Source organism: Pithys albifrons, chromosome 3 (assembly GCF_047495875.1).
Source record: "Pithys albifrons albifrons isolate INPA30051 chromosome 3, PitAlb_v1, whole genome shotgun sequence".
Lineage (NCBI taxonomy): Eukaryota > Metazoa > Chordata > Aves > Passeriformes > Thamnophilidae > Pithys > Pithys albifrons.
Window position 1 is genome coordinate 530,299 of NC_092460.1, and position 27,958 is coordinate 558,256.

General features: G+C 52.0%; 1 protein-coding gene across 2 annotated transcripts in view; it reads left to right on the forward strand.

Moving 5' to 3' along the window:
* Window positions 1–27,776, forward strand: part of PLXND1 (plexin D1) — a 71,266-nt gene extending 43,490 nt beyond the window's left edge. For both annotated transcript variants that reach the window (XM_071550159.1, XM_071550160.1), the window contains exons 20-36: window positions 2,638–2,752; window positions 3,796–3,903; window positions 4,576–4,688; window positions 5,917–6,024; window positions 6,938–7,068; window positions 7,434–7,632; window positions 13,463–13,609; window positions 14,346–14,502; window positions 14,695–14,798; window positions 15,789–15,852; window positions 16,705–16,739; window positions 18,017–18,121; window positions 18,847–19,010; window positions 20,408–20,555; window positions 23,514–23,654; window positions 24,475–24,549; window positions 25,179–27,776. In XM_071550159.1, coding sequence (XP_071406260.1) covers window positions 2,638–2,752; window positions 3,796–3,903; window positions 4,576–4,688; window positions 5,917–6,024; window positions 6,938–7,068; window positions 7,434–7,632; window positions 13,463–13,609; window positions 14,346–14,502; window positions 14,695–14,798; window positions 15,789–15,852; window positions 16,705–16,739; window positions 18,017–18,121; window positions 18,847–19,010; window positions 20,408–20,555; window positions 23,514–23,654; window positions 24,475–24,549; window positions 25,179–25,295 — 2,031 coding nt within the window. In that variant the 3' untranslated portion in view covers window positions 25,296–27,776. The remainder of the gene's footprint in view (window positions 1–2,637; window positions 2,753–3,795; window positions 3,904–4,575; window positions 4,689–5,916; window positions 6,025–6,937; window positions 7,069–7,433; window positions 7,633–13,462; window positions 13,610–14,345; window positions 14,503–14,694; window positions 14,799–15,788; window positions 15,853–16,704; window positions 16,740–18,016; window positions 18,122–18,846; window positions 19,011–20,407; window positions 20,556–23,513; window positions 23,655–24,474; window positions 24,550–25,178) is intronic.
* The last annotated feature ends 182 nt before the right edge of the window (window positions 27,777–27,958 follow it).

Genomic DNA, 27,958 nt, shown 5'->3' on the forward strand with positions numbered 1-27,958 from the left:
AAGTACTGCACAGGGTGCTGGGGGAGGTTCTCTGTTCTGGTAAAGCACAGTGAGGTGTCAGGCATGTGAGGTTTTGTCACTTAGCAGTGATTTTCTGTCCCTCATGACATATATTTGGGGAATTCCTTGCAGCTTTCAGCTTGCTGCTCTGTTCCCACCAGCAGAAGGGCCATGAGTGGCTCTGACAGTCTGACTCTCACTGGGCTGAGTCCCTGCGTGTGACTAGGAGGGTGGGAGGAGTGCCCAGGACTGGACAGCCTCATGTTGCTTCCAGGGGTTGCTGCTTTGTCACCGAAAGAGTTTGGTGTTCAGGGCTTTTGTTCCTCTTTGTGTCTGCAAAATTCACCATACTTTGGTACTGCCCTATTTTCCAGAGGGCTTGACTGAACTGCTGTGCTCGCCCGCACTTTCCCTCATGTCATACACAGTGCATTACCATCCAGGGATAGGACTATGGCTCTTTGTATCTGAGACAAAATACCTCCCCCTTCCATGGTCTGGGGCGCTGCTGCACCCTCCCTCACAGTGCTTGTGCTGGCAGGGTTAGGGGTAGGGGTGGGTGGGAGCCTGTGATGTGGGCAGGGAGAAGAAGGAAGGCTGAAGGGAGCTGAGGAGCTGTGGAACTGCCCAGGGGAAAAGCATGAGGATGCACCACCAATCTGATGACAGGGAGGTCCAGTTTACTGGCAACAGTTTGAGGCATATGAAATTCTGTTGCAAACTGGAAATGTGGAAATGCAGAAGTAGCAAAATTTCCCAAATAATTCTGATGGAAATTTTAAGCAGGGTAATTTTTTTAAAGAACTGAGAAACAGGGGAATCCCTTTGGGGAAGAAAAGGAATTATGATCTTGCTAGTCTTGATATGACATAAATGATTCAAGGTAGTGCCTTAGAGGGTCACCAGGAAGCAGGAGAGTGATGCCCAGCCCTGAATATCACAAGGCTGTTCAGACTGCACCAGCAGTTAAAGTGCAGCTAAATAATCTGCTTGTATTCACCCCTGTGCACCCTTACTGAACCATCAGATGTGGTTCTGGCCATTGCCTCCCAGCTGTCCACCCCTTTATAACACACTTGGAATGGCTTTGTGACACAGGGCAGGTGTACACAGGGGTCCCTGCCTGCGTCTCACTGAGTGTTGAGTAGACCTGTCCAGATACACAAGAGAAGCTTGTCGAGGCCTGCAGACGCATCTTTGTTCATCACCAAACTGTTTAAACACTGAAAGAGCAGGCATGGGATTTCTTCTCTGAAAAATGCAAAAGCTTGAATTGGTGGGGAAAAAAGACTCAAATCACATTGAAAAGCAGCTGCATTAAAGCACTTCAGAGGGAAGAGGTGGAGATGTCAGGGCTGGGCAGGTGGCTGTGAGACTGCTGAACAAACCTGCCCAGGTGCTTGTGCAGTGCTGTGGCTCCTGTCCAGCCCCATGGTTCTCAGACAATGTGCCAGGGTGGAGACCAAAGCTCTGTGTCCAGAGCCTTTCACTGGTAGCAGCTGTGCTTGTGCCAACACTCCCAGAGCCAGGGCTGGTTTTCCCACCAGATGGATCTGTGTGTAGTGTGGTATCTGGTGATGGAGGTGGTGGGAAGGCCCCACTTGTGGCATGGCTTTGGCCCAGCACCTGAGAGCTGCTGGAATTCCAGGTGGTACACCAAGGATGCCCAAGGGGGCACCTTTCCCAGAGGTGCTCTGTGTCACAGATGTTACCGTCAGGTTATTCCAACTCTTCCTTGCCTTGTTTCAGGGGTTTTTTGCTCAAGTTTCTCTCAATTCTTGTTGGTCAAGAGAAGTGAAACTCACATTTCCAGAAGTGAAAAGCTTGTGTGGTCACGAGTTTTCCTTATCAGATGATGCTGTGGAATACTTTCATCGCAAGGGCCCAAAGAGCTGTTTGTAAACAGCGCTCAATAACTGGCCAGCCTGTGATGTGTGCTGGCCCCTTCCCTTCTGGAGATCAGGAGACCCAAGACTGAGCTGAAGTGGTTTGTGCTTGGTGTCACAAGAAGTACAGGCTGGGAGCAGAGCCAGCACCTCCTGACACCCTATTCACTGCTTTAGCCACAAGATTATTACTTGTCTATGGTCTTGTTGTTATTTATTTTTATTTCCTTAGTTTATTTATATTTCAAGGACTTTAAAGTTTCTTAACCCTCCTTCTCCTGGGTGGCAGCAGTTCTGCTTTTGGAGGAGGCAGGCGAGTGCAGTTGGGATCCAAAGGCTGTTCAGGGCCGTAATGGAAGTCGATCATTAGTGGAAGTGATTTTCTAGTAAGAGCAGCACAGGCAGTCCTGTTTGGAGCCATGGGCTCTCTAGGAAAGGGCTGTCTCATTCTGGGATGGGTAGGGCTCTGCCACTGGAGCCCTATATTGGCCCTGGATTGGGCACCACTGTGGCATCACTGCCTGCCAGGAGCAGCCTTGTTGCCCCAAGAGCGCAGGAGGGGAATTGGGCTCCCTTGGACACATGGAGGGGTCTGGCAGTGGAGGGCACAGCTCGGCCTCCCGTGGGGCCCTGTGGCACTGTGGTCAGTGTGTCCTTGGGCACAGGTCTGCCAGGTGCTGCCCTGTGTCCCTCCCTGCTTTCCGGCCCCTCGGTGCTCAGTGGCTTCTTCTCCCTCATTCTCCCTCTCCAGATCCAAGTTGGAAAGTTCAACTACACAATTGCCATGTTGCACCTTGGGGGAGGAGAGACCGCAATCATCGTCTCCATCGTCATCTGCAGCATCCTGCTGGTCCTTTCTGTCGTGGGTAAGGGAAGGAATGATGTGTTTCTGGGCTGGGCTGAGGTTTTTCTCATTGCATGTGGAGTGGTGAAGGTGACTCCAAACGCTGCAGTTATGCAGCACCTGCAGTTGGTCTGGGTGCAGTGGTTAGCTGCTCTTTTTATGGCATGCAGCCAGGACCAGGACCATGGCTCCACAGCTCCCTGCAGCATGGAGCTTTGGCTGGCTGAGTCATGGCTCAGCGCTCTGTTACTTGAGCCTGTGGCGTTTATGAACTTACCCTTTCCCCCAGACATTTAGTAGCTACTGTAATACAAAATGAAGAAGAATGTGAGAAACTGATCTTGGGCCCGTACTGACTCACGGGGTTCATTCACAGACATGACTGTTTCAGGTCATCCCAAAGGGGCTCCCAGCCCAAGGTCCTGTCACCAGGAACAGGCAGTGACAGGGGCCTGGCAGAGTAGGAAGAGCAGAGTCTGCCTCTTTAACTGCAGGTCTGGAGCAGGCACACAGTGTGCAGACCTGGGAGGAGTCTGTGCTGCACACTTCTGTCCTCAGGCTCGGGTACCTGCTCACTGCATGCTCAGAATGACTGTGCAGCAAGAAACCTGCCAGTCCACAGAAAATTAGTGGTTTCTAGTAGGAATTTAATTTATTTTTAAGAAAGGCTGTAATGCATACTATTTATTAAATGCACCACCCATCATTAGAAACATATTTCTGGAGGCACGGGAAGACTGTTGGACATGAACACTTTAATACAGGTGGTAAATGTCTTAAATTCTGTATTCATTAATCAGCTGGAACACATTAATATACAGTTAAACTGAATACAGACAGCCCAGACCTAAATTGAAAATGACAGTTACAGCCTGATCATCAAATTCCAGCTGGTTTTACTTATTTACAGATGATCAACAACTGCCTGAGCAGATACCAGGCTGGTGGTAGGTGCGAAACCAACTCTGAGTTTAGCTTTCTGCACCCGTGTCAGAGGGAACCACTCTGATCCCAGCTGCAGCTACTCCTGGGTCCAAAAAGGCTCGTTCCCTTCCTCTTTTCCAGCCCTCTTTGTGTTCTGCACAAAGAGCCGCAGAGCTGAGCGCTACTGGCAGAAAACTCTGCTCCAGATGGAGGAGATGGAGTCGCAGATCCGGGAGGAAATCCGCAAAGGTAAATCACCGTCTGGGCACCAAGGAGGACCCAGGGCTGGGGGTGGATGCTGGGATAGCAGACTTGAAGTCATTCGCTTTCTGCACTGTAGAAGTTTATAGAATGATTTACAGGAGAATTTCTGTCATTGCCTGTGAGCTTCAGCAGGGCTTGGGAATGAAGCTTAGTGGCTGGAAATGTGGCTCTGGTGCTGTCCTGCTGCCTGGCTTGGGCAAGCCACTGATCTACAGTGCCACCAGCTTCCCCGTCCTGGGGTTAATGGCACTTGGTTGTGTCAGAGGGTTGCTTGAAGGCCATGCTAATCTTTGGTGTGTTTTACACTTGAGTGCAACAAAAACTGCAGCACATTCCTGCCAGAGCAATGGGAGAAGTGGTCCGAGTGCTGGGACCTGCCATCCCATGGTCCATGACACTACTGTGTTGGCTGAGGTCCCATCCTGAGGGGGATGCCCATGAGGCTGGGCTCCTGGGTCAGGGTACACTCTGTCAGTGCTTGGGACAAGGTTTACAGTGCTGATGGTGGGAACCTGCAGCTCAGAGGAAACCCAGCTTCAGCCCCCACAAAGGAGGAGCTCAGGGAGGTGGAGACGAGACGTGCCGTGCTTTCTGCTGCCAGCCTGTCTTGCTGGGTGGAGGATTGGGCTCTCACCATCTGCGGTGTCTTTGTGCAAGGTTTTGCAGAGCTGCAGACAGACATGACAGACCTGACCAAGGAGCTAAACCGTAGCCAAGGGATCCCCTTCTTGGAGTACAAGCACTTTGTCACCAGGACGTTCTTCCCCAAAGTAAGGAGACAGCACGTGTCACGGGCACCACATCACACCAAGGTCCTTCCCAACCAAATCAGGGCTCTGCTGAAGGGCTTTTACAGTGTCACAAAGTCATTCCACTATTACATGTTTACTTGTGATGTATTTCAGCCTCAATTATCATCAAAAGTGGAGCCACAGCTCCTGGGGCATCAAGTAAGGTTGGGGTTGCTTGCACATGACACAGCCTGGCGGTGGCACCGTCCTCGGTGTCGCTCCGGGTCACCCGCTCAGAGCCGTCGGACACCCTCTTCTGAAAGAGGTCTCACATGAGCAGAGTGCTGGGGACTCCTCCTTCTCCCCAAGGGCTCCAGTGTCTCTCCATTCTGTTTAATGGAGGTTGAAGGGTGGCTGAAGGGTGACTGTGCCACTGGCAGTCAGGCAGAGGGGCTTCTTGTTCCACGCAGGGTACCCCCGACCATTCCCAGCAGCTCAGCGGCTCCTCAGGACCTCTTTGAATGTCTGTGTCTCTGCCTTTCCTTCCTCCCTGTCCCAGCTGGGTGCATGGTGCTCCCAGTAAGATGTCCCTGGGGTGCCCAGTCCCAGTCTGTCTGCCCAGAGTCCTTCTCCAGAGCCGCACCAGACGCACTGGTGCCGTAATTCCCGTCACTGGCTGCTCTGCGGCAGCGCTGTGTGCCCTTCACCACAGCTGTATTTCACCCCTGGGGCAGTTGTGTGTCGGTGCTGAGGAGTGAGATGATGATTTATAATTGCAGAGTGTTTCATTAGTAGCTATTACTCAGGTTTTTCAGTTCTCCACTCTCAGTATCTCTGCATATCTCTGCACCCTGGAGGCTTTAAGATTCAGGCTGCTATGTGAATGTTAGAGATTTAAACATTTTTCCCATCTGTTTCAGAAGTTACATATGTTAAAACACCCAGAACTCTTCTATTTTGATTTAGTCTTCTATAACGCTTTCTCTTCTGGGAGTTTTCTAGCCGTCACATTAGTCTGTTTGCAGTCTCCCTGCCCTAACAGCCTTGTGTCTGCACAGACGTCTGCCTCTCCCCATCCTTGTGGTGTTTGCTCATTCAAGAGGCTCTTGGAAAGTATTTTAAGGCTTCATAAACTATGCAAACCATCTTCATGATGGGCATTCTCGTTCCCAATGACATGCCTCCCATCTCATGCACAACACGGGGAGTCCCCAGGGAGTCCCCAGGCGGGTGCAGTAGGGTCCCCTAACGCTGTGCTTGGTTCCAGTGTTCCTCTCTCTACGAGGAGTGCTACATCCTCCCATCCCAGCAGCTCAGCTCCCAGGTGGGCTCCCAGGTCCAGGAAACACATCCACTCCTGGTGGGGGAATGGAAGGTGAGTAACCCACTAACAGAACAAACCCTTTTATGTCTTGCTAATCATTAAAACAGACCAGCATCAGATCAGCTCTGGCTGATAGGAGAAGACAGATCTGCTGAGGGCTTTTCTTCCTGAGGTGTGTCATATTGTGTATCACTTCAGCCCAAATCGCAGTTCCTCATTTGAGATTCCTCCCAGCAGGGATTTGGTGAAAGCTGCTGTTGTCCCAGAGCTGGGTTTCAAGTGGAATGGGAGTAGGGATTGAAGAGTCAGAGAGCTGCTAAGGTTGGAAGGATGATCTTCTTAGTGTCCCCAACTAGATGAGTTTTCTGAGGGCCTCATCCAACTGTACCAGGTATCTTCAAGGACAGAAATCCCACAGCCTCCTGGGTCCTCATTCCACTGTATGACACCCTTAAAGGTGAAAACTACCTTCCTTATATTTAGTCAATGTCCCATGCTCCATCTGGTATCCTTTGCTTCTCATCCTGGCACTGTGTTGGCAGAAAAGAGTCTGGCTCTGTCCTCTCAGCCCTGCCTCAGGAGATGTGAGGCTGCAGGAAGATCTCCCTTAGAACCTCTGAAGGCTGACCAAACCCAGCACTCCTCACGTCTCCTTTCACACACACCAATTGTTTCATCAGTCCTCAGCTGCATCTGTCTCATGGTGGGGAGCCTCAAACTGGCCACAGTGCTCCAGGGGTCCTTGTAAGTGCTGAACAGAGTGCAATGGCCATAGCCACTGTCCTGCTGGCAACTGCTTGTCCCTTGCCAGGGAAACTGCTGGCTGTGTCAGGCAGAGGGAGGAAGGGCACTTTGCTTAGTACCTTTGTGCTCAGTAGGGACACCCCTGCAGGCAAGGAGGGTAAAAGCTGGAGGAAAACAACAAGCAGAGTTTTCTCACTCGACTTTCTCAATTTTTTTCCAGATCCCTGAGAACTGCAGACCCAACATGGAAGAAGGAATCTCGCTGTTTTCCACCTTACTCAACAACAAGCACTTTCTCATCGTGTTTGTCCATGCTCTTGAGCAACAGAAGGACTTTGCTGTGAGAGACAGGTATGAGGTTCACAATTGAAGACCTGACTGCAGGAGACTGATTTATTCCTAACCTGTAGCAATCCAGCCAGTATCTGGGGCCGTGCATTTCAGTGGGTGTTGAGTTACACTTGCCTCCCACTTTTGTATTAGAAATGGATGGCCATAAACCCCAAAGAGCACTCGCTCGTTTGGCTTGCCAGTAAGAGTGTGCAAGCTGTCCCAGGGTCCTGCTGCACTGAAAGAGGGTTGGAACTTCTAGCACCATTGAGAAGGCTCATGAAAATTGTCTCAGAGACTGCCTTTGTGTGTTGGGTTTTTTAGTGCCAGTTGGCAGTTCAGTCTCGTTGGACTGGGGCTTGAGTCCTACACATTCTGTGTTTCAGGTGTAACCTGGCCTCCCTGCTTACTATTGCACTGCATGGGAAACTGGAGTATTACACCAGCATCATGAAGGACCTCTTGGTAGATCTAATAGATGCTTCAGCTTCCAAAAACCCCAAGCTAATGCTGAGGAGGACGGAATCCGTGGTGGAGAAGATGCTCACCAACTGGATGTCCATCTGCATGTACAGCTATCTCAGAGTAAGAGCCAGTCGCTGTTGAAGTGGGTGCAGGGGCAGCTCTGTGTGCAGCAGTGTGAGGGATGTGGAGACAGCCTGATACCTGCCAGGCGTGCCAGTGAATGGTCACTGAGCCATAGGAGAGCTGAGAAATGACCAGAATGGCTGAAGGTTTGGGAAACCACCTGGCGATATGTTGTTTCTGTGACCAGCTGGCTCAGCCGTGTCAGCACAGGAGCCCTGGTAGGCAGGAGGGCCGGGAGTGTCAGGGTGGGGCTGCTCCATGTCGGTGCCCATTCGTGTGTGAGGTCTCTCAGGCAGAGACATCCTCGTGGTTCCACCCAGATCTGAGCAGGAGAAGGTGGGATGTCTGTCCCAGAAGCCTGACTGTTTTCCTTACTCTGATGAAAAGGAATATATTTGGCATCTCAGAGCCATGAGCAGTCCATCTGCTCAGGGCTTTATCTCCAACGTTTGCCAGTTCTGCTTGGAATTTCCCAGAAGAATTGAGCAATAACTTAATTGATTCCACGGCAGTTAATTGGAGGACACCCCATTATACCCACAGGGGGAGAGCCTCGAAAAAGCCTTTGAAAAAATCTCTTTTCCCAAAGTGTTTTCTACAGCCACAGAAGCAATTCTTTATTGTCCTCATACATATCATGATGTCTTCTGATCCCAGCTGATGATCACTTTTTGTCCTAAAGCCTGTGGTTTTGTAGTTCATAATCTTTCATTTTAGCTCACATAATTAGCCAGTCTAATGAAACAAGAGTTACAGGAGTGGATGAGGATGGCTGTGCCGACGTGGCACAGCTATCTAGCCTATAAGGCAGAAAAAAGGGAATTAGTGAAATTTTTTAATCTTCAGATTTTGTGCCTTTAGTTAAACCATTGGAGAAAAAGAAGTGCTGATCTTTCCTTTTGGGGAGTGGAGACCACATGTGAGCCTGTGCTAAAAATGGGCATTGTGCAAGAAGGCTTTCTCAGGGAAAAAAAAGGAAAGAGGAAAGAAAGTGGAACCTTATCACAGGGGCCGAAAGCTTGGGCATGTTACACAGCTCGTTAGTGGCGAGGAGCTCCACGTGCAGCTCTGCCCGTGCTGGGGTGGACCTGCCTGTCCTGTGGGGCCCAGGGCCATGGGGTGGCCTGTCGCTGTCCCCAGGGCCGAGGGGAAGCTGGGACCAGGCTTACCCTACTCGTGGCCCCACGTGCTCTGTGGAGAGAGGACAAGGACAGGGGCTGGTGGGAGCTGTGAAGTGACTGGGTTCTTTGCAGAGCTGTTGGGCCACTGGTGAATGAGCATTCCCATCTGCCCACAGCAGGTTCTCAGCATGGTCTGGGGCTGCATGCTGGGCGTGCAGTGCTTCCCACACCTCCCATGCCCAGGCTGGAGCCATGGCAGTGCAGAGCATCACCACAGCTCATTTCCCATCTCTGAAAGCAAACAGTTTCCAAACTAGAGCACAATGAAGTTGATTTCCAAGAGACTCTGACATCACACATGCTCCACGGTGATCAGAGACCTGATCAGAGGAGATACCGAGCTGCTGCTGAAATACAAAGAGGGAAAAGAGTTGGTCAGACAGGAATGTCTGGAGAGGCCCCTGCACTATCCCAGGTGACACAAGACAAGCTGTGCAAAGCCACAGGAGCTTGGGCCGGATTGGCAGAGCTGGCACCTTCCCCATCACATGAATGAGGACAGAGCCCCTGCAGTGGGACAGGCAGCACCTCCTTCCACACAGCTGGTGTCAGCTCAGGGCTGTGATTTAAGTACCAGTGATGGCCAAACGCCTCCCATGTGCCTCGTGTTCCTCAGGATCAAACTCTGCTGCCTTCAGAGAGGCATTTCTTGGTTAAAAAGGAGGCTGCCTGCTTGCCTGTAGCACTGCTCTGTCCGACATGTGACGATGGGTCTGGTTTTCATTGCTGAATTATCCCCATTAATCACAATGTCTATTCGAAACAGCTGCTGTGAAAGTCCCTGCCGTGGTGCAGTGGAAAAATTCCAAGTGCTTGTATTTTCCCTTGTAAGTCAACGCTACATGCTTGAAACATTTGTTTCACATTAATGCTCTGCCTAACAGCCCGTCCATTTGTGTTTTGGGGGAAAATGATTTGAAGGAGCTGTCTTCAGCTGGGAACGAGCTGCTGGCCACAGGCAGCCATGGAGGGCACCTGAAGGCAGTGGAGTCACCACTGCCAGGGGCTGGCTCGGTGCATGGGGGAATAATGGGATGAGCCAGCAGGGCCTTTCTGTGAGGGACAGGGCTCAGAGGAAACTCACAGCATTTGCACAATCAGTGCAGAACTCTGTTTCTGCAGAACCGAGTGAGAATCACAGGGAAAATGGTCCGTGTCTTTGCTTTGTGCTACAGTTTTCAGTTTTGGTTAAAACAGCTGAAAAAGGAAGCCTTTCCCATGAGATACCATGGTACTGCTGGCCTGGTTCCTAACAGGATCAGGGGACTGGGAGTTAAAGGAATAATAGGGTCCTGGAATTCAGCTTTTACATCTGCGTCCAAGCTTCCCCAAGTTTTGTGTGTGGGATGAAGCTGAGGTTTGGTTCTTCACAGAGCGCAAATAGAGATTTGTCCCAAAATTAGCGGACACTTGGGATAAGCAGCTGTTTTCTGTGCTTTTCCCACCCCAGCCTCACCAAAACGTTTTGGAAATGGCTGTAGCATGTTCCTGGGAGGACATACATAGTGATTTGTCAGAGTTGTGTTAATAGGGCGGCAACATGTGAATCCAGTCTGTGCTCTAAACCTTTTTATTTTCCCAAGCATATAAAAATGAAGCCCTCCCACGCTCCTCGTGCGTGGAACAGTTCAAGTCCTGCCAGCCTGAACTGTGCTTTCCATTACTGCAGAGTTATTTTGGTGCCCTGGGTGGCTTTAACAGCCCATAACAGTTCAGTCAAAAATGAAAATGAAGTCTCATTAAAATACATTCACAATAGGAGGAAAAAAGGCCCCAGACTGTGTTTTTTTAAGTATTTTTTTGTCCTGAATCAGCACTGATCTCTTCTGGTTAAACTTCCTTTCTCCCAGCTAGCCAAGTCCAAAGACAGTTTTGATTCCTTTCCAGATGAGTTTTCCGAACAATGCAGGAGGTTTCCAAGTTTGCCATTTTTTTGCTAGTCCCTGCCTGCCAGCCCTTCTTTCCCTGCTTTGAAATTTGCTGTCTGATTAGCACTTTTGCAGATATCCGTAATATCCCACAGTTCCTGAGCCTGAAAGCCAGAACGCCAAACAGAAATAGTATCTCTCCAGCAGAGCACAGTCCGTGTGTGCCCTGTGGCCACACCTGGGGCTGATCCTGCTTGTGCACATGGCAGTGGGTCTGCGGTGCCCCTGCAACCCCCTCAGTGCCACAGCACCTGTCCTGCTGCTCCCAGGCAGCTGCACATGTGTACATGTACAGGCAGCAGGTCCATGGTGCCCTTGCAACCCTCTCAGTGCCACAGCACCTTCCTTCTGCTCCCAGGGCAGCCGCATGTGTGCACAGGCAGTGGGTCAGTAATGACCCTGCTACACCTGCAGTGCCACAGCACCTCCCTGCTGCTCCCAGGGCAGTGCATGTGTGTACAGGCAGTGGGTCCATGGTGATCCTGCAACCCCCTCAGTGCCACAGCACCTCCCTGCTGCTCCCAGGGCAGTGCACGTGTGTACAGGCAGTGGGTCCATGGTGATCCTGCAACCCCCTCAGTGCCACAGCACCTTCCTTCTGCTCCCAGGGCAGTGCACGTGTGTACAGGCAGCAGGTCCATGGTGACCTTGTGACCCCCTCAGTGCCACAGCACCTCCCCACTGCTCCCAGGCAGCTGCACGTGTGCAGGAAGGTGCTGCAGAGTCACTGCACCCCACGCAGCCTGTGCTCCTTTCCAGCCATCAAGAGCTCTTGTATCAGCAGGACTTGCCCTTTTGTAATGTTTCTAGAGGCCCCTGGAGCTGTTGTCCCCCAGGTCTGCTGTGGCCAGAGCTGCCCACAATGGAGATGGGCAGGCTTCAGAGCCTGGCCCCAAGTTTAGCCTCGGGCTTGTCACTGCTCACCTGTGACACAGGTGGGGTTCCTGTCGGTGGTGTGGCCACTGTCAGGGGCTGTTGGCCCTGTGTGCAGCACCAGCTGGCAGTGCCCTGTGGTCACAATATGGGGATGGTGGTACTACAGCCTGAGAAGGTCTCCGTGTTGGTGTGTTCCCATTCCTTGTTATTTTGTGCTTCTGTCTTCTCTCCAAAATGATCTCTTTGTGTCTTGACACATTCTCTGCTCTTTGTGATCCTCTGCACTGTGAAAGCTATGCCTTCCTCCATTCCAGCACGTGCAGCCCTGCTGGTGAGCCCATCTTGTGCTGCCTGCTCAGAGGAGCATTGCAGGAACCATTAAAGCCCTGCAGCAGACCCAGGGAGCTGCCCTGTCTTCAGGAAGTTTCCCTTGAAAGGAAGTGACAGCCGTTGACACAGACGGTGTGTGCCCACCTACAGCCCTGCTGTATTGCCATATCATCCACCACACCAAATGCACCACATCCAAATTGACACTGAGCTAATTGCTTTAGCAATTAGAGGGCAATTAGAATAAAAGATCCTCAAGTTTTAATTAAGAAGCAGATTGAACAGGATTTAGCGGCTCCTAGCCGAGAAATATCAAAACCTTTGGGTATCTGCTGCCTTGAGCAGGGTCTCAGATGGCAGGGCCCGTGTGCCGGGTGGGGTGTGCTCAGAGTACAGAAACGTGCAGAATTTGCACTTGCCTCATTGGAAGGAAATTGCACATGAACATTAGGGAGAATGGGCTGTACTGCAGTATTGAAAAGTTCCTTAAGAAAATGTGTTTTCCTTGCGCATCAGCACAGCAGGCAGAAGTGGATCAGAAATCTGGCATTAAACTGAGTGTCTGAACCACATCACAAATAGCTGCTCCCTGTCATGTTTTTGGTTCTTGCTGCAGCAGTGCCACAGTTTGCCTCTCTCCTGTGAGCTTAAGTTTGATGAATGCAAGGAGTTAAATGGTGTGTGTGCTTGCTGTCGCTTGGGAACAGCTTGTTGACCCTGCTCCTCTCTGTTTTGCTGTGATGAGTGCTCCACTGTGGTATGAGAAGTATGAACACTGGTTCCCAGAGCCACAGAGCCAGGCTGTGGGCTCACTCCCATGGAGTTCAGTGGCAAACTGGGCAGTGCAAAGAGGGGTTCAGTTGACATGAGAAAGCCAGATGCTCAAATACCTCTGCAGACCTGGAGTTTTGTGCACATCAGCCCCTCCTTGTCCTGCTGAGTCCAGCACATTGTACAGTCTGTGCCCTGTCAGATTCAGGAAGCATCTCTGTAGCAGTGTGCCAGGTTCTCTGTGAAGTTCATGTGTAATTTCACATGTAAATGCACATTTGTATTTTGCCAAGCATTGTGCATGCCTGTCCCTACTCAGCACAGCCCAAGGATGCCCCTGCCTTCCGAGCAGCACCTGAGCTCTGCCTGTGAGACAGCACAGGCTGGCCAGGCCCATCAGTGGCATTCCACAGTTCCAGTGCTTGCTAGAGAGCTTGGATGGGTATGTTGATGCTGACAATTACAGCATCCCCAAAAATGGCCTGCGGCTGTTGTCAACTGTTTTGTCCTCTTCCCCATCTGTGTTGTCACATTGCCACAAGTCTGAAAACTTCTAAACAGCCTCAGAGAGACGCTGGTGGGAGTTGAGTGATTGCATCTGCTGGACATTCACAGCACCTGGGGTGGACTGGTCCTGCTCCCCAGTGTGTGGAGGCACTTCAGTGTCCACAGAGAGCCTGTCCCTGCCACACTACTGATGGAACTACCTTGATTTGCTGACTTGGTCTCTCCTTTCTGCAGGAGACAGTTGGAGAGCCCTTCTTCCTGCTGATCTGTGCCATCAAACAACAGATTAACAAGGGTTCCATCGATGCCATTACAGGAAAGGCCAGGTACACCCTCAATGAAGAGTGGCTGCTGAGGGAGAATATTGAGGCAAAGCCAAGGGTGAGTACCCATGTGCTGGGGCTGAGCTCTTAGTACTTGGGTCTGCACAGCTTGTGAGGAGGAGGAGGCACCCAGACTAAAAGAGGAGAGGGTTTCTGATAGCAAGAGTTACTCTCATTGCCCTGCAGCTTTTGGCTGCGAGCCAGGTGGTAGCTGTGCTTCTCTGTGCTCTGAGAAGGTGTCTGTGGCAGCCTGCAGCCCCTCACAGCTGCCTGTCCCACTCCAAAGTAGCTCCTGAGCTGGTTACTGGTGGTGCTGGCAGTGGGCTCCAGCAGCACAGCAGACTCTTCCTGCTTAGAGGTCATTTCAGCAGTGGAGCTCTGCCCATTGCATCAGGCAGAGGCTGAGCAATGAGCCTTGGCAGCCACATTAGTCACCAGGCAAAGCCAGGAGGCTGAGGACACGGCTGGTGATGGGGGTTGACCCTTCCTCCTGCCCTGCAGTGGTCTCTGCATCAGGGCCAAGCCCCATTAACAAGACAGCGTGAGAGGGGCTGTGGTGTCACTCCCTGTGTCCTCCTGGCTCCATCAACAAATGGGGCTGTCAGCCCCCAAGGCTGTAAATCAGCACCTCTCATGCTGTAAAGCCTCAATGGCCACATTAGCTCAGCCTGATTTCCATTAGCACATGGCCCAGGGTGCACCAGCCAGAGCTGTGCAGGTGTTTCAGCCCTTGGAGCATCCTTGGGAGCCAGCAGAGCTGGTCAGGTCACCTCTAATGCAGCCTCTGCTTGCAGAACCTCAACGTCTCCTTCCAAGGCTGTGGGATGGACTCCCTGAGTGTCAGGGCTATGGACACGGACACACTGAGCCAAGTGAAGGAGAAAATTCTGGAGGCCTTCTGCAAGAACGTCCCCTACTCCCAGTGGCCAAGGGTGGAAGACGTTGACCTTGGTAAGGACCAGGTTCATGGGACCAGCCAGTCTGTAAAACCAGATGAAGCACCTGATGTTGTGCAGCAGCTGTTGGTGCCTGTCAGAGCACTGTGTGAAGCAGCACTGATAGGAGGGCAGATATCAGGGCAGCCTTTCAGTGCCTGGAACCCCAGACCCCCTGAGGTCTCACTTCTCCCCTCTCTGTGTTCAGAGTGGTTTGCCACCAGCACCGACAGCTACATCCTGCGGGACCTCGATGACACCTCGGTGGTGGAGGACGGCAGAAAGAAACTCAACACATTAGCACATTACAAGGTAAAACTGCCAGTGCCACGGGAAGCTCCACCTTCTCAGAGCCTGCCTGGCCTCGGGGGAGAGCTGCTGTTCCCCTCCAAAAACAGGATCATCAGGAACAAGCAGGGAGGTTGCCATAGCTCCGTGAGAGCTTCCAGGGAATAGACATCTGCCCTGGCGAGCATCTCGTTAATATTGCAACACACAGAAACTAATTAAACACTCTTCATGCAAAACAAGTTGTTACTGACAACAGAAAGAGGAGAGGAAAAAGCTCTTATTCCCAAGGGCCACCAGCCTGGCTGATTAGTATCACTCTGCTCTTCTCTTGATCCACACTCCTGCTGAAATCACAGCTATGACTTGGTACCTGCCCTAAGAGTAGGAGCTGAGGATGCCATCGAGGGGCCGAGGCCAAAAATGTGGGGATATGTGGTGAACCAGATTGTTTTCTTGACTGTTTTTGTGTTCAAATTAAATTAAACCAGAAATACTTAGTGATTTCCATAATGCCTGGTGTGCCTGGGAGCATAATCCTGCCTGGTTTGAAGCCATGCATGGAAAACAGAGCGGTGCTGAGAGCTCATTGATGTGGTTATCGGGGTAACAGCTGTGCCGAGGAGCCACACCTGGCATGGTGCCCCGTGGCACTGGCCCCACGAGTTCCTTCTCCCCTCTGGGCAAAGGCAGAACAGCACCTGCATGGCACAACCCTCTCTCAAGTTATCTGGTGTCGCCATCCTAAAATGGATGTCAGGTACACATATTTGCTCAATTCCCATCGGGTTTGAGAACCTCACTATCTTGTATTTGCATTGAAATTCCTTTTTGACATAGGGCAGTGCCATCACTGCCAGTTCCCACCTGGGCTCACAGGCAGGGTGAGTGCAGGGAATGTCTGTGGCAGAATCATGACTGTGCCAACATCCCCCAGCTCCTGGTTCTTCCCAGGGCTGGATAGGCACTGTTAAGGCCCCCATCATCAATGCCTGCTCTTCCCTTCCTCCACAGATCCCTGAAGGGGCATCCCTGGCCATGAGTTTGTCAGACAAGAAGGACACCACACTGAGCAGAGGTAAGTTCTCACTCCTCTTTCCCTGCTTCTGGTGACCGGGCAGGAATGCTTGCTTTGGCAGAGGTTGTCTGTGGCCAGGGGTGCTGGGAGCCACTGCCAGGCCCCGTGCCTGGGCGTGGGTGCAGGATCTCTAAACACTTGCTATCGAGTCTCCTTCTGTCCCTGCTTGCTGAGGTGCAGAGTGCTATCCCAGCCCTCCAGGTGTTTGCACCTTCCATCTTGCACTCTCGTTGAGAGTTTGCATCCCATCTGTGCTGACAGAGTGAGAAAAAGGAAGAATCTGAAACCACTTGGTTAGCAAAGCCCTCTCCCTCCCGTTTACACATGTTCAGTCTCTTGCCAGCACATTTCTAGGTTTCAGGCTGTGCAGAGTCAGAAGACACCAAGGAAGACAAAAATCCACATTGAACAAGTAGTTTCAAACCCTGTTTCCAGGGTGCCTGCATGGAGCCTAGCAGTGGGAGTCCTTTTTCTGCCACAGGAGGAGCTGGCTGGGGCTGAGCTGCCCTGATGATGAAGCTGGGAGACAGCTATGGGAGCACAGGGCATGGCAGGGCACAGCAGGGCATCACAGTGCAGGAGTGCCCCTGTGCTCATCCTGCCCTCGTGCCTTCTTGGGTCCCTCTTAAAACACCCCTCGGAAGTGCCTCTTCAGGTACTTGTCACGTGCCCCAGAATGCAATAAACAACCTCAAACCAAGGAGAAACACTGGGCTGATCACTTGGGATGAGAACATCAGCTCAGTCTTGGGATTCTTGGGGTTCGGATGTCTCTTTACCTGAAGGGCACCACGGGAGGTGGGTTTCAGTTTGGGTCCCTCAACTGAGCCACTGTGTCTCTCTTCTTCACAGTGAAGGATTTGGACACTGAGAAGTACTTCCACTTGGTAAGTATCCTGCTCCTGCCCTCCAGGCACTGCTGCTGAAGAGCAGACCGTCATTCCAGGACACCCACTCTGCAGCAGCACCAGCACACGTGGGGCTCTGCTCCCCCAGCTCTGTCCTGCTGCTGTCACAGCAAGGGTGCTGACAGAGTGTACAGCAATCCCTGCTCTGTCCTGCACTGCAGTCTGTGGGTCCTGTTTGTTCAGAGCATATGTTGAAAGAGGAAAAACTCTCAGCCTCGCTGATGTTGACTTAAATCACTCTGTGGGCTGGAGTGTCAGATATGATGAACAAGCTGCATCAGGGCTCGTTAGTTCTCTTCAGCAGGGCACAGGGAGGTGCAGAAAGGGAATCTTAGACAAGCTTTAGTGCTGAGAGGCACAGTAAAGAATTACTGGTGTGGCAGAGGAATTGTTGTGCCCAACTGGGCTATCAGCAGCCACAGAGAGCTCGGGAGCATGGCTGTAGCACAGCATGGCACAGTGCCACCAGTAGCATCCTGTGACACCTTGGTCAGGTCACCTGCCGGGAGCTCCTGGCGCTCTGCCTGCTGCCCATGCTGGGCACGTCTGTGGGTTCCTGCTGGTGCCTCATGCTGCAAGCACAGAGTGCTAAACACTGCTAAAAGCTGCTATGAGAAAGGTGTTATGGACAACAACAAGATTTTGTAGCCTGGTTTGGGGATTGTTTTTCTCTGCTTAGAGTTTCCATGCTCAAGTAGAAGCATGCACACACACACACACACAAGCCGAGCAAACAGGGAAAGGGACAGGAAACCAACTGTTCACGTGTGAAACAATGCCAGGATGGACGTCAGTGGATTGCTTTGTCATTATAGAGCAGTAATTCACTGATCTGACCAGTGGAATATTCATTTTTGTTTTGAAAAACCAGTATAGCTACATACTGTGCTTTTCCCAAATCCAAGGAACGCTGGTTTCTGCAGAAACCATGTGCTTTGCTGTTGGGAGCCCAGGGTGCAGCCCCACAGGGGTGGGAGAGCCCAGGGGGCGAGCAGGCCAGCATGCAAAGGGACATGGATTTGTTCATTTCCTTCATCTAGCATGAGAGAGGCAATAAAGAACACAGGAGAAACAAATGTCAGAAAAACTGAGTCTTTTGAATCACATTTTTTCAAGCCATATAAGGGTGTGTTTCTAAAACAGTAATTGCTTTTTAATTGAATATTATATGCAGTAGAAATTCTATACTGAAAGGAAAATTCAGTGTGACACTTGTAGAGAGGAGTGTTCTGACTGTATGTTTTATCTGGGGCCAGGTTCTCCCAACCGATGAGTCAGTGGAACATAAGAAGTCTCACAGGCAGAGCCATAGAAAGAAAGTCCTTCCAGAGATCTACCTGACACGGCTGCTCTCCACCAAGGTAGGAGCTGTGCTGCCCCACTGGCAGCAGGAGGGGTTGTTTGTGGTCCCCAGGGAGGAGGCTGCTTCAGGGAAGGGCTGTCACTCTCAGGAGGCACTGGACCCCTGTCCTGGGTGACTGGAGCATGTCCAGCAAGGCTTCCAGGCTCCTCTGGCTCCTCGGGGTCCCTCCAGCTTCCCAGCTCACCCTCACTTCTGTGTGATGTCCCTGGGCTGGGCTGGGGTCTGTGCAGACAAAAGGGGTGTTGGTTGACTTAGGGCTTGTGATGCACAGCTGAGACCTGAACCCATCTCCCCAGCAAGAGATCCTGCTGGGACAGGAGGTAGAGATGCTCAGCTGTGGGGGCAGAGGGAACGTCTGTGCGATCTTAGGTCAGATCCGGCTCATCTTTAATCCCAGCGTGGTGCCTCACTGGAGCAGAGATCACAAGAATGGCCAGCAGTCTCCAGTCTTCTTTGTATGTTCTCTGCAGAACAACCACAGATGTGAGACCCCAGCAGTAAAAAACAAAATCTCAATGCCAATAGAAATTAAACCCAAATGCAAGTTAATTATATCGTTATGCACAAACAAACCTTTCCCTCTGTGCTTTGACATCCCATTTCTCTCTCACTTATCCAAGTGGCAGCAAAGGGTTTTCCCTTGTGCACTGCAGTCTCTTCTGCTGTTCCCTGGGCTTGGGTGCTGCTGCCCTCCCCAGGCTCCAGTATGTCCTTGTCCTGCAGGGCACACTCCAGAAGTTCCTGGACGACTTGTTCAAAGCCATTCTCAGTATCCGAGATGATAAACCACCTGTGGCCGTGAAGTATTTCTTTGACTTCCTAGAGGAGCAAGCAGAGAAGAGAGGGATCACAGACCCTGACACTCTGCACATCTGGAAGACCAACAGGTCTGGAAGAAGAAATTCTTCTTTTCTTCCTTCCATCTCTCGGGAGCAGCTGCAAAGCCCTGGTGCCCCAGACTAATCACTACATTGCTAAAAGTAGAAGAGGGACTTGAAAAACAGTGAGGGTGGTGGAGGGGGCAGTGAAAGATGAGGCCAAAGACAGGCTTGGAGAGCTTTAAACAAAAACAGAGCTCAGAGGAACAGCAAGCTGCAAGAGGAGGCATGGACAGATAAAGGGCAGAATGAACTGGCACACTAACACAAATAATGAAAGGAGAAACAGGATGATAAGAGACAGCAGTGGTGTTAGCTCCAAACACTGGAGATCTGAGACTGAGTCATGGATATTTTAAAACCAGCATATTTGCCTCCTTTTCATTTGCTTTCTGGCTTTTCAGCCCTCAGGGGCACTGTTGCTGATTTATCTCTATAACCAAGCTGAGACTCTGGGGTATTGACGGGACTCTGGGAGCTGGTGCTGTGACAGTGGCATGCTGGTGGGCACTGCAGCACTGGGACCAGCCAGAGTGGTGCTGAGGGATGTGAGGAACAGTGGGAACTGGGAGGGGGTGCCAAAGCGAAGGGGAAATAGAGCAGGAAAGAAACCAGGGATTTTAACCAAGAAGGGCAGAATGCTCAGAGAGACAATCAAGGGAAGGCTCAGAGCTCCTCAGGGTGTAGGGACAGGAACTGCTTCCAGCCCAATGTGTGAAAATAAAAACCAAATTTGACTGGGAGAGCAGGCATGCAGGCACAACCATTGGGCTACAGATCTGCCTGCCCTTTGCTACCTTCATTAAGACTGTAGAGCAAAGTCTTACAGTGGCTTTCATTCCTCAGCTGCCACGAAGGGAGAGTAGGAAGGGTGAGCAATAGACTGAAGCTGTATTGTGGCCAAATGAACAGTGAAATAACTGGAGGAGAAAAGGATGAGAGAGCAGAAAAAAAGACAGATGAAATGCATTTCACGGGGCCAGGCTCACTATCAGAACCAGATGATGGTTACTGTCAGGAAAGAGGGGAAAGCCAGTGACACCATTGCTCCAAACGGCAGCAAGGGGGAAGCCTGACTCAACAGCCCCACGCAGGCAAAGCTGCTGGTGCTGCCTCAGTAGCTGCCAGAGGAGCAGGGGTGTCTGTGTGCCCAGACACGGGATGTGTGCCTGTCTGTGCTGCATCCTCCAGCCTGAAGAAATGTCTCTGGGGCAAAGGCACATGACTGCCCCTCTGTTGAGGCAGAGGTCTGTCCTGGGGTTATTAAATAGCAGAACCTGGCTCCTCAGTTTTTTCTCTTTACCACTAATCATCTTTTCTATCATCATCTTTCCTGCATTTCCTCCCGTCTCCCTCTGAAACACAAAAATTCACCTGGTGTGTGTTCTGGATCCTTCTCTTTGCAGCCTGCCACTGAGGTTTTGGGTCAACATCCTGAAAAACCCTCAGTTTGTGTTCGACATTGACAAAACAGACCACATCGATGCCTGCCTGTCTGTGATCGCCCAGGCCTTCATTGATGCCTGCTCCCTCTCTGACCTGCAGCTGGGCAAGGTACCATCTGGCAAGGGCACCACACTCTGCTGGGGTGGCCACAGGCACGGACTGGTGCGGGTGGGCAGGGACTGTCAGAGGTCACCAGCCTGTCCCCCCTACAGCAGGGCTGGTTGGAGCCATTGCTGGGGCTTTTGCAGCTGAGTTGGGGCTGTCTCCAGGGATGTATTCTCCCCTCCATTGCCCACCCCTTCGTTCAGGCTTGCATTAGAAATTTGCACCTCTTCTGTCACAAACAGTGTCCAGGGAACAGAGACACACACAGTCAGAGGCAGGATGGACACAGGGCAGGGCCCCAGACTGGGGGGCTCTGAGGGTGGGGGATGATGAGCTGCTGGGCTGTGCACTGGGGGTGACCGACCAGCTCCATGGGCTGTCCTGAACTGGTCTGGAGTGGGCAAATACTCTGCTGGTGTTTTGGGCAGGGGCATAAGGTGGGAGGTGAGCACAGTTGGGGACCAGCTCTGCCCAGGGCACCAGCACTGGGTATGGGCAGACCACGCAGGGGAGCCCAGTTCCCCCAGTCGGGGCTGGCTTACGGGTCACCATCAGCATAATGACCCTGTAAAGCAGCTGAGGGACAGTTTAAGCTCCTAGAGACAGGAGGGAAAATAACGTAGCTCCAGGTGAAGCTTCAGTCCCTGCTGTCAGTGGTTTCTGCACAGCCTCTTACCTGGGGGAGCTGCGAGAAGCCCAGGAGGCGAGCCAGTCCTCCAGGAGCATGGGCTGTGCCTGCCCAGGCAGCACAGAGCAGGCCTGGCTCCCCCAGAGGTGTGGGGCTGCCCAGGGCCATCCCAGTGACACCATCCATCAGCATGTAGGAGGCATTGCTGCAGTTGGTGCTCTCCTCCAGCACAGCATCTCCATCCCACAATGGCCATCTCTGGCATGGGGTCAGAGCCTGGTGGGCTCAGCACAGCACACACCCCCCCAGGCTCAGCACAGCACTGGGGATGCTGAGCCTGCCCCAAGGAGCTGAGGCTGCACAGCCCAGCTCCCCTCTGTCCCCCCAGACCCCGCACATGGTCCCACGGGGCCAGCCAGCAGCAGCATGTCCCGTCCCCTGCGCATAGTCTGCGTTCTGCTGCCTTGGCTGAGCGCCGTGTTGACATTTGAAACTTCCCGACATAAGTGAGTTTTATTAAGAAATGCTGTAAATGGCCCCCAGTGCCTCCCAGCCTGAGGCTGGCGGCAGTGAGTGGTGGGGGGGCCCTGTGGCAAGGGGGTGGGCGCCGTGCCCCCAGCCCCAGAGCTGCAGGAAGCCTTTGCTGGGAGAGGTTAATGCTGGAGGAAGATCTAATGAGTGCTTGATTTTTTGTTTGTTTGGGTTTGGGTGCTTTTTTTACATGTGTTATGAAACACCTACAATTTGTCCTTGTCAAGCAGCGGATGAGGGGAAGAGGGGTCAGCTGGAGTCAGACAGCAGATGGAAACATTTTTCAGGAATACAATAGCATAAGTGAAGGAATTGTTGAGTAATGTGGGAAGAATAAATCCTCAGCATAAAAATCAGCTTCCATGTACACACAGTGTATTGCCAAGCATTTTCCAGGCTGGATTCTTCCCTTGGTTTCAGCACATTGCTCTTGATACTGCAAATGTGAGAGCAGACTCTGTACATCTATAGAGCACAAGCAGTTAATAAACTGGTGCCCATTGCTTCATAATACAGACAAATCAGACACAAATTAAAAAACAATTTAAAGAAGAAGCAGCATGGGTTTCCTTTGTGCTTCCAAAGGAAAAAAATAATGCTGTGAGCAGGCTGTGTGAGTTGGCCATACTCCCGTAATGCCTTGTCACTGGGTTTGAAAATAAACCTCTGTGGGATCTGGTGCCCGTTTCCTGTTTCCCCCGCAGCATTAGCCACAGTACAGATTGCAGCAGCAGATTGCAGTCACCCCGGGCTCCCCTGTTCCTGCCTGACACAGCAGAGGGTTCTGCCTGGCCAGAGCCACCACGTGTCCTCGGCAGGTCCCCACACCTGCCAAAGCACTGGGGCACAGTCCCACACACCGGCGTCGGTGGTGGCAGGACTCAGTGATCTCACTCCCCTCGGTGTCCCCCAGCCTGGGGCAGTTCCCCTTAGGGATGCAACACTAGGCCAGTCAGCCAAGTTCACTCTGAGGGTAATGATATCAGCAGGGCAGGATTGCCTCAAGGTTAAAATCATTCATACTGTGTTTGCAGGGAGAGCAGTGGGCTTGTGCCTCCACTGGTACAACCCGGTTGTGTGGCTGGGAGGTTAAGGCCGTTGTGTCCAAGCTGACATTAATCAAGAGTACTCAGTATTCTCCGTTAATTACTTTATGTGCACTCAATTTAGGCCAGGCAGGCTGGGTTAGCCAATGCAAAATAAATCAAAGCTACATGAAAAATCCAAGAGCAACATTTCAACTGACAAAGTTCAGCTTGTAAGATAGCTTTGTTCTTTGGCTTAAATCAGGCTGGCTGCTCAAGAGACCCCAGCAACTGCAAGCAGAAGCCCTTCCCTTGTTGCCAGTTTCCACATACAGCGCCATGGAGCACAAGTGTTTGATCTGGCACAGAGCTGCTACCTCACCTGCAGAGCATCACCTGGCAGCAAGCCACCCCACCTGGCCCTGGGCATGCTTTTAGCCTGCTCTTGCTGCAATTAAAACATCCCCACCAACCCTCTTCTCTGGTATTGAGCTGATAGATGTCCAGCTCGTGCCAGGATGAAGGGCAGTGGGATGGTGCTGCAGCTCTGCAGGCACGTGGTGCCCCTCCACAGGTCCTTGAGGTGTCTGAGGCCATGAGCTGTTTGGTGCCATCCCACTGCAGTCCTGTCTGGTGACAGGACCAAAGGTGAAACTGCTCCCTGTACCTGGCTGTAGCTGAGGGCCCTGTCTGACGGATGGTCAGCGCTTTGGTCAGGATGAAGTTTTCAGCCAGGAACAACACAGAGCCTGATTTCAGTGTCTCACCTTCCTCCAGGACTCCCCGACCAACAAACTTCTCTACGCCAAGGAGATCCCCGAGTACAGGAAGATAGTGCAGCGATACTACAAACAAATCCACGACATGTCCCCCCTGAGTGAGCAGGAGATGAATGCCCACCTCGCAGAGGAGTCACGGGTAAGTGTGTGGAGGGGATGGGGTCTGCAGGCTTGGTGTCCTACTGGAGTCCAGCAGCAGCAGAGAATGCAGAGAGGCTGCAATCAGCTACTGTTGGATGCTCCAAGGAGCACACAAGAAAGGATATTTTGCCTCAAACTTCCACACAAACTTCATCTGACCTAATTTGAAGCATCTTCAATTACTGCCAGAGCTGCAGTAAACACCCACGAGTTCACTTGAGCCTAACTAGCTCTGGCACTGCTGGGAGCTGAGAATGAAATTCAGTGCCAGAAAGCCAGGAAGTTTGGACCAGGATCTCTGCAGTCCCACAGCCACCCGGCCAGCTGGCCCCTGGGCGCCATTGCCAGGGCCAGCCCCGAGTCCCAGTCAGTCAGCTGCTGGCAGCCAGCCTGGTACCAGCCACTGGAGCTGGCAGCCACTCTCCAGCTCAGAGTTCTGCCAGTGCAGAGTCCTCAAAATCCAATCTTCTCCCCAAAGTGTTCTAGCTTCAGGCACTGAGCAGAATTTTTCCATTGACATTCTGCAGCCCAGCTGATGTGCTGCCTGCCTGTGGAATGGCTTTGGGCTTGGAAGGTTAAACAGTGCTGCCCCAAATGGGTATTTAAGGCTGTCTTTGAAAAGAAGGAGTCCTGTCCTGATGTAAGCAAATGCACCTTCCTTAAAAGAAGAAGGCAAGGATCTGGCTGCACCAACACAACAGTAAAAAATTCCTCAGGCAAAACCTGCTTTTAATGTAGGCAGTGCCCTGCTGGCTGGGCTGGAATGCACATGCTGCATCCTGTTCATATTATCCCCTCTTGTTTCTGTCTTTATAAAGAAATACCGGAATGAGTTCAACACCAATGTCGCTATGGCCGAGATATACAAATATGCCAAGAGATACCGCTCTCAGGTGAGTGGGTGTCAGGGCACTTGGGCCCAACATGGCTGGGGAGGGAGGAACCAGCACTGTGGTAACCCCACAGTCAGAGACACTGGCATCTGGTCCCACAGAACAGGGAGTAGCAGGGTTTGTGTAATCCCAGCACATATGTAGTAGATGCACATGCCGACACACCTGCTCTTCCTTCCTTGGCTGGTTTCTTGTTGGGAAGGGAAGGCCAACTATGCCTGCTGATCGTGACGGTGTTTGGCTGGGCCGGACCGAAGCAGGGCTGCCGGGTCTGTGTAACCACAGATGCTTTCAAGAGAGCAGAACATGCAGCTACAGTCCACACACCCCCAAAATAACTTGCACCCACCACCCACACCAAGGCAGTGGCCTTGGTAGGCTCCTGCCCTCCTGCACCCCACAGGGTAGTGCTGTGCCCTCACCTCTGTCATTGCAGATCATCTCCATCCCAGTCTCCTCTCCCAGCCCTTACCAGGGACGCAGCTGTGCCCCAGGACAGCAGCTGGAGGGCAGGGTGGGCTCCTCAGCTGTGGCTGGGGTTTGGGCTCTCCAGGGCTGGCAGCAGGAGCTTGGAGGGCAGGTGGGCCCCTACCCTGCCTCAGCTACCCACGTGCCCGTGTGCCCCACAGATCGTGGCTGCCCTGGATGCCAACCCCACGACGAAACGCACGCAGCTCCAGCACAAATTCGAGCAGGTGATCGCGCTCATGGAGGACAACATCTACGAGTGCTGCAGCGAAGCCTAGGCCAGCTGCAGCCTGCAAGTGACCTTTCCCACAGCACAGTGCCACAGGGAACCTGCCTTCACGCAGGCACACTGTGGTCAACATCAAACCAGCCTTGTGGTGGGGGCCATGGCTGAAGGGCTCCCTCACCTCACAAGAAGCCACAAGACACCTTTCAGAGCAGCTCAAACTCCTCTGATATGCACTGTGGCACCCGTAATTTATTTGCTGTTGCCAGCCAGAAATGGAAGTGTGGCACTCGTGGCAAGCTCAGTTCACCACTTCCCTCTGGTCAGTCCCTGAACAGTCAGTGCTCCCTGCATCCTTCTGTGAGGCTCCTCTGGACAAGGGATGGGCTGCAGAGGCTGGAACAACAGACACAAAGCAGAAGGGTCACCTCAGGGAGAAAGGAGCAGAGACAGCACAGACCATCAGAGCAACGCCCGAGTTCCCTTCCACTCCATCCCTTTGACATCCTTGTTTTTCCAGCACCAGGGACTCTAATCAGCTGTTCACTATCTGCTGCATTCTGTGTATTTTTGTGCCTTTTAATTTTTGTACTGTATGTGTAAACATAACTGCTCCACTGTCCGAGGCTTGGGTGACAGGGAACGATGGGCTGAGGTAAAGCAATTGCTTTCCAAGCAGCTAAGGCATGGTGAAAGCACTTTATCCCTAATAGGGACAGCTGTTTGGGTGCCAGAGGGAGCACAGTCCAAGAAATGCAGTATGGGAAGGGCTGTTCCCTGGGCTCTTGTCTCTTGTGCACAGAAGCTGGGGGTGCAGTGGGCAGGCAAACATCCCACTGCCCAGCCTGCTGGTCACAGGCACGGTCCTGTCTGGACTGGGTGCAGAGGGTGAGGGAAGGACCATGGCCCTTGCTCTGGCCCCACTGCACTGGTCAACACGTGTCCATGGCACTGCCCCACCACGGCCCCAGTAATGCTTCTCATGCCAACAGGGCCAGCTCCTGCTGCCAGCCCTCTGACAGTGGCCTCGAGTCAAACAGCAGGGAGCATTTTCCCTTTCTCTGCTTCTCCCCACGGACACCACCAAGCACAAGGCCAGTACTGCAGAGGTGTCTTCTAAAGGTGCTTGTCCTGCTTGCTTCAGACCCAGTTCCTGGGCTGATACCCAAGAGCTGCCAGGAGAGCAGGGCTTGGCTGCATGGCCAGCCTGTTTTCAGACCTTAGAGGCAGAGGGCCTGGACTCATCCCCTGCAGCCCAGCACTGGCACAGGCAAGCAGAGCAGCTCCAGCACCCTGAGTGGTAGAGGGAGAGAGTTTCAGGCTTAGACTGGGGTTAGTGAGAGGGTCCCAATGGCAGACAAATGGAGCTCATCTGAGACTGGAAAACCCAGCTTGGTGGCCCCTTCTCCTTGCTACAGCCCAGGGAGCTGTGACTGCTCTGGTCTCCAGTGTCACACAGACCCCTCTGAAGAGTCTGAATGCAGCCAGCCACATGGTCCAAGGCAGCACTCCTGCATGGGCAAAGGCTCCTGCCCACAGGGCTCACCCACCGAGGTTCAAACTGCCAAATAGGAAAGAAACAAAGAAAAAAGTTACTACCTCACTGCAGGAGGGCGTAAGGGGAGCCTTTGTTAGTCATCCAGCTGACAATGATACAGCCTGGTGTTAGTTGACTGTTCACCAAAAGTCCTCCTGGGTGACTCATCGCTGCCATGGACAGGTGGCCTCCATTCCACTGTTTCCAGTAATGCCACATTTGTCAGAAACCGGAACATCAGAGTCGTGTATCTGTACATAGATATCTATTTTAAAACAAATGATAGACTTTATCCAGTACATTAAAAGGGGGAAAGGGAGGGAAGGGAAAGGGGAAGAACAGAGGTGTGGTTTTTGTTTTTTTTTTTTTTTAAAGAGAACTACAGAAAAAGTACTTACACTGTGGAGGTCTCAATATCTTTGCTGAGGATGTGGCTTCAGAATATAAACTCTTAAGAATGTAGCTGGGCTACATTTTATTTTAAAAGTGATTTCAGAAAATCTTGAATTTTTCTGTTAGAAACTGTGAATAGCTGCCAGAGATGTAGGCAGGCCCAGCACAGGGAAGGCAAGGGCAAGAAGGACCGAGGTAGCAGAGAATGTTGAGGTTGGCTGGAGGCAGGGAAAAGGCCATGGGGCCGTAGCCCCATGTTTGTTTGTTACAGGGAAAGGATACAAGTGAGTCCAGAGGAAGCAGAGCTTGCCTCCAGGTGCTGTGACTGGGCCATGTATTGAGGCTATTGCTTTATTATTTAATTTTTATCAAAGAAAAAAAATGTAGTTGCTACAACCATGTAAAGGAACAACTTCAACAGAGCAAAAGCTTGAGGGTTTGTAGTGTTGTATTGCCTTGAACCCCCGAGCCCTTTGTAACATGTTTTTCAACTTTGGCATGTGTTGTGGATGTAGTGCCCTTACCTGCTGTGTAGTGGAAGTGGCAGACTCCTGGCAAAGCCTATCTTTGTAATAAAACAAGGTGCTGAACCTGTGGAATGCAGTGCCTGCCCCTGTGTGTGCAGTGTACACCTGTGGAAGACACCTGCACAGACCAGCCTGTCATGTGTGACACACACTGTGTGCAGGGTGAGCAGCTCAGTGACATCCCCCTTGTTCTGCAGGAGACAGGTTTGTCGCTCTATGAGCTGCAGAGCTCGCTGTGGCCACACATCTCTCACAGCT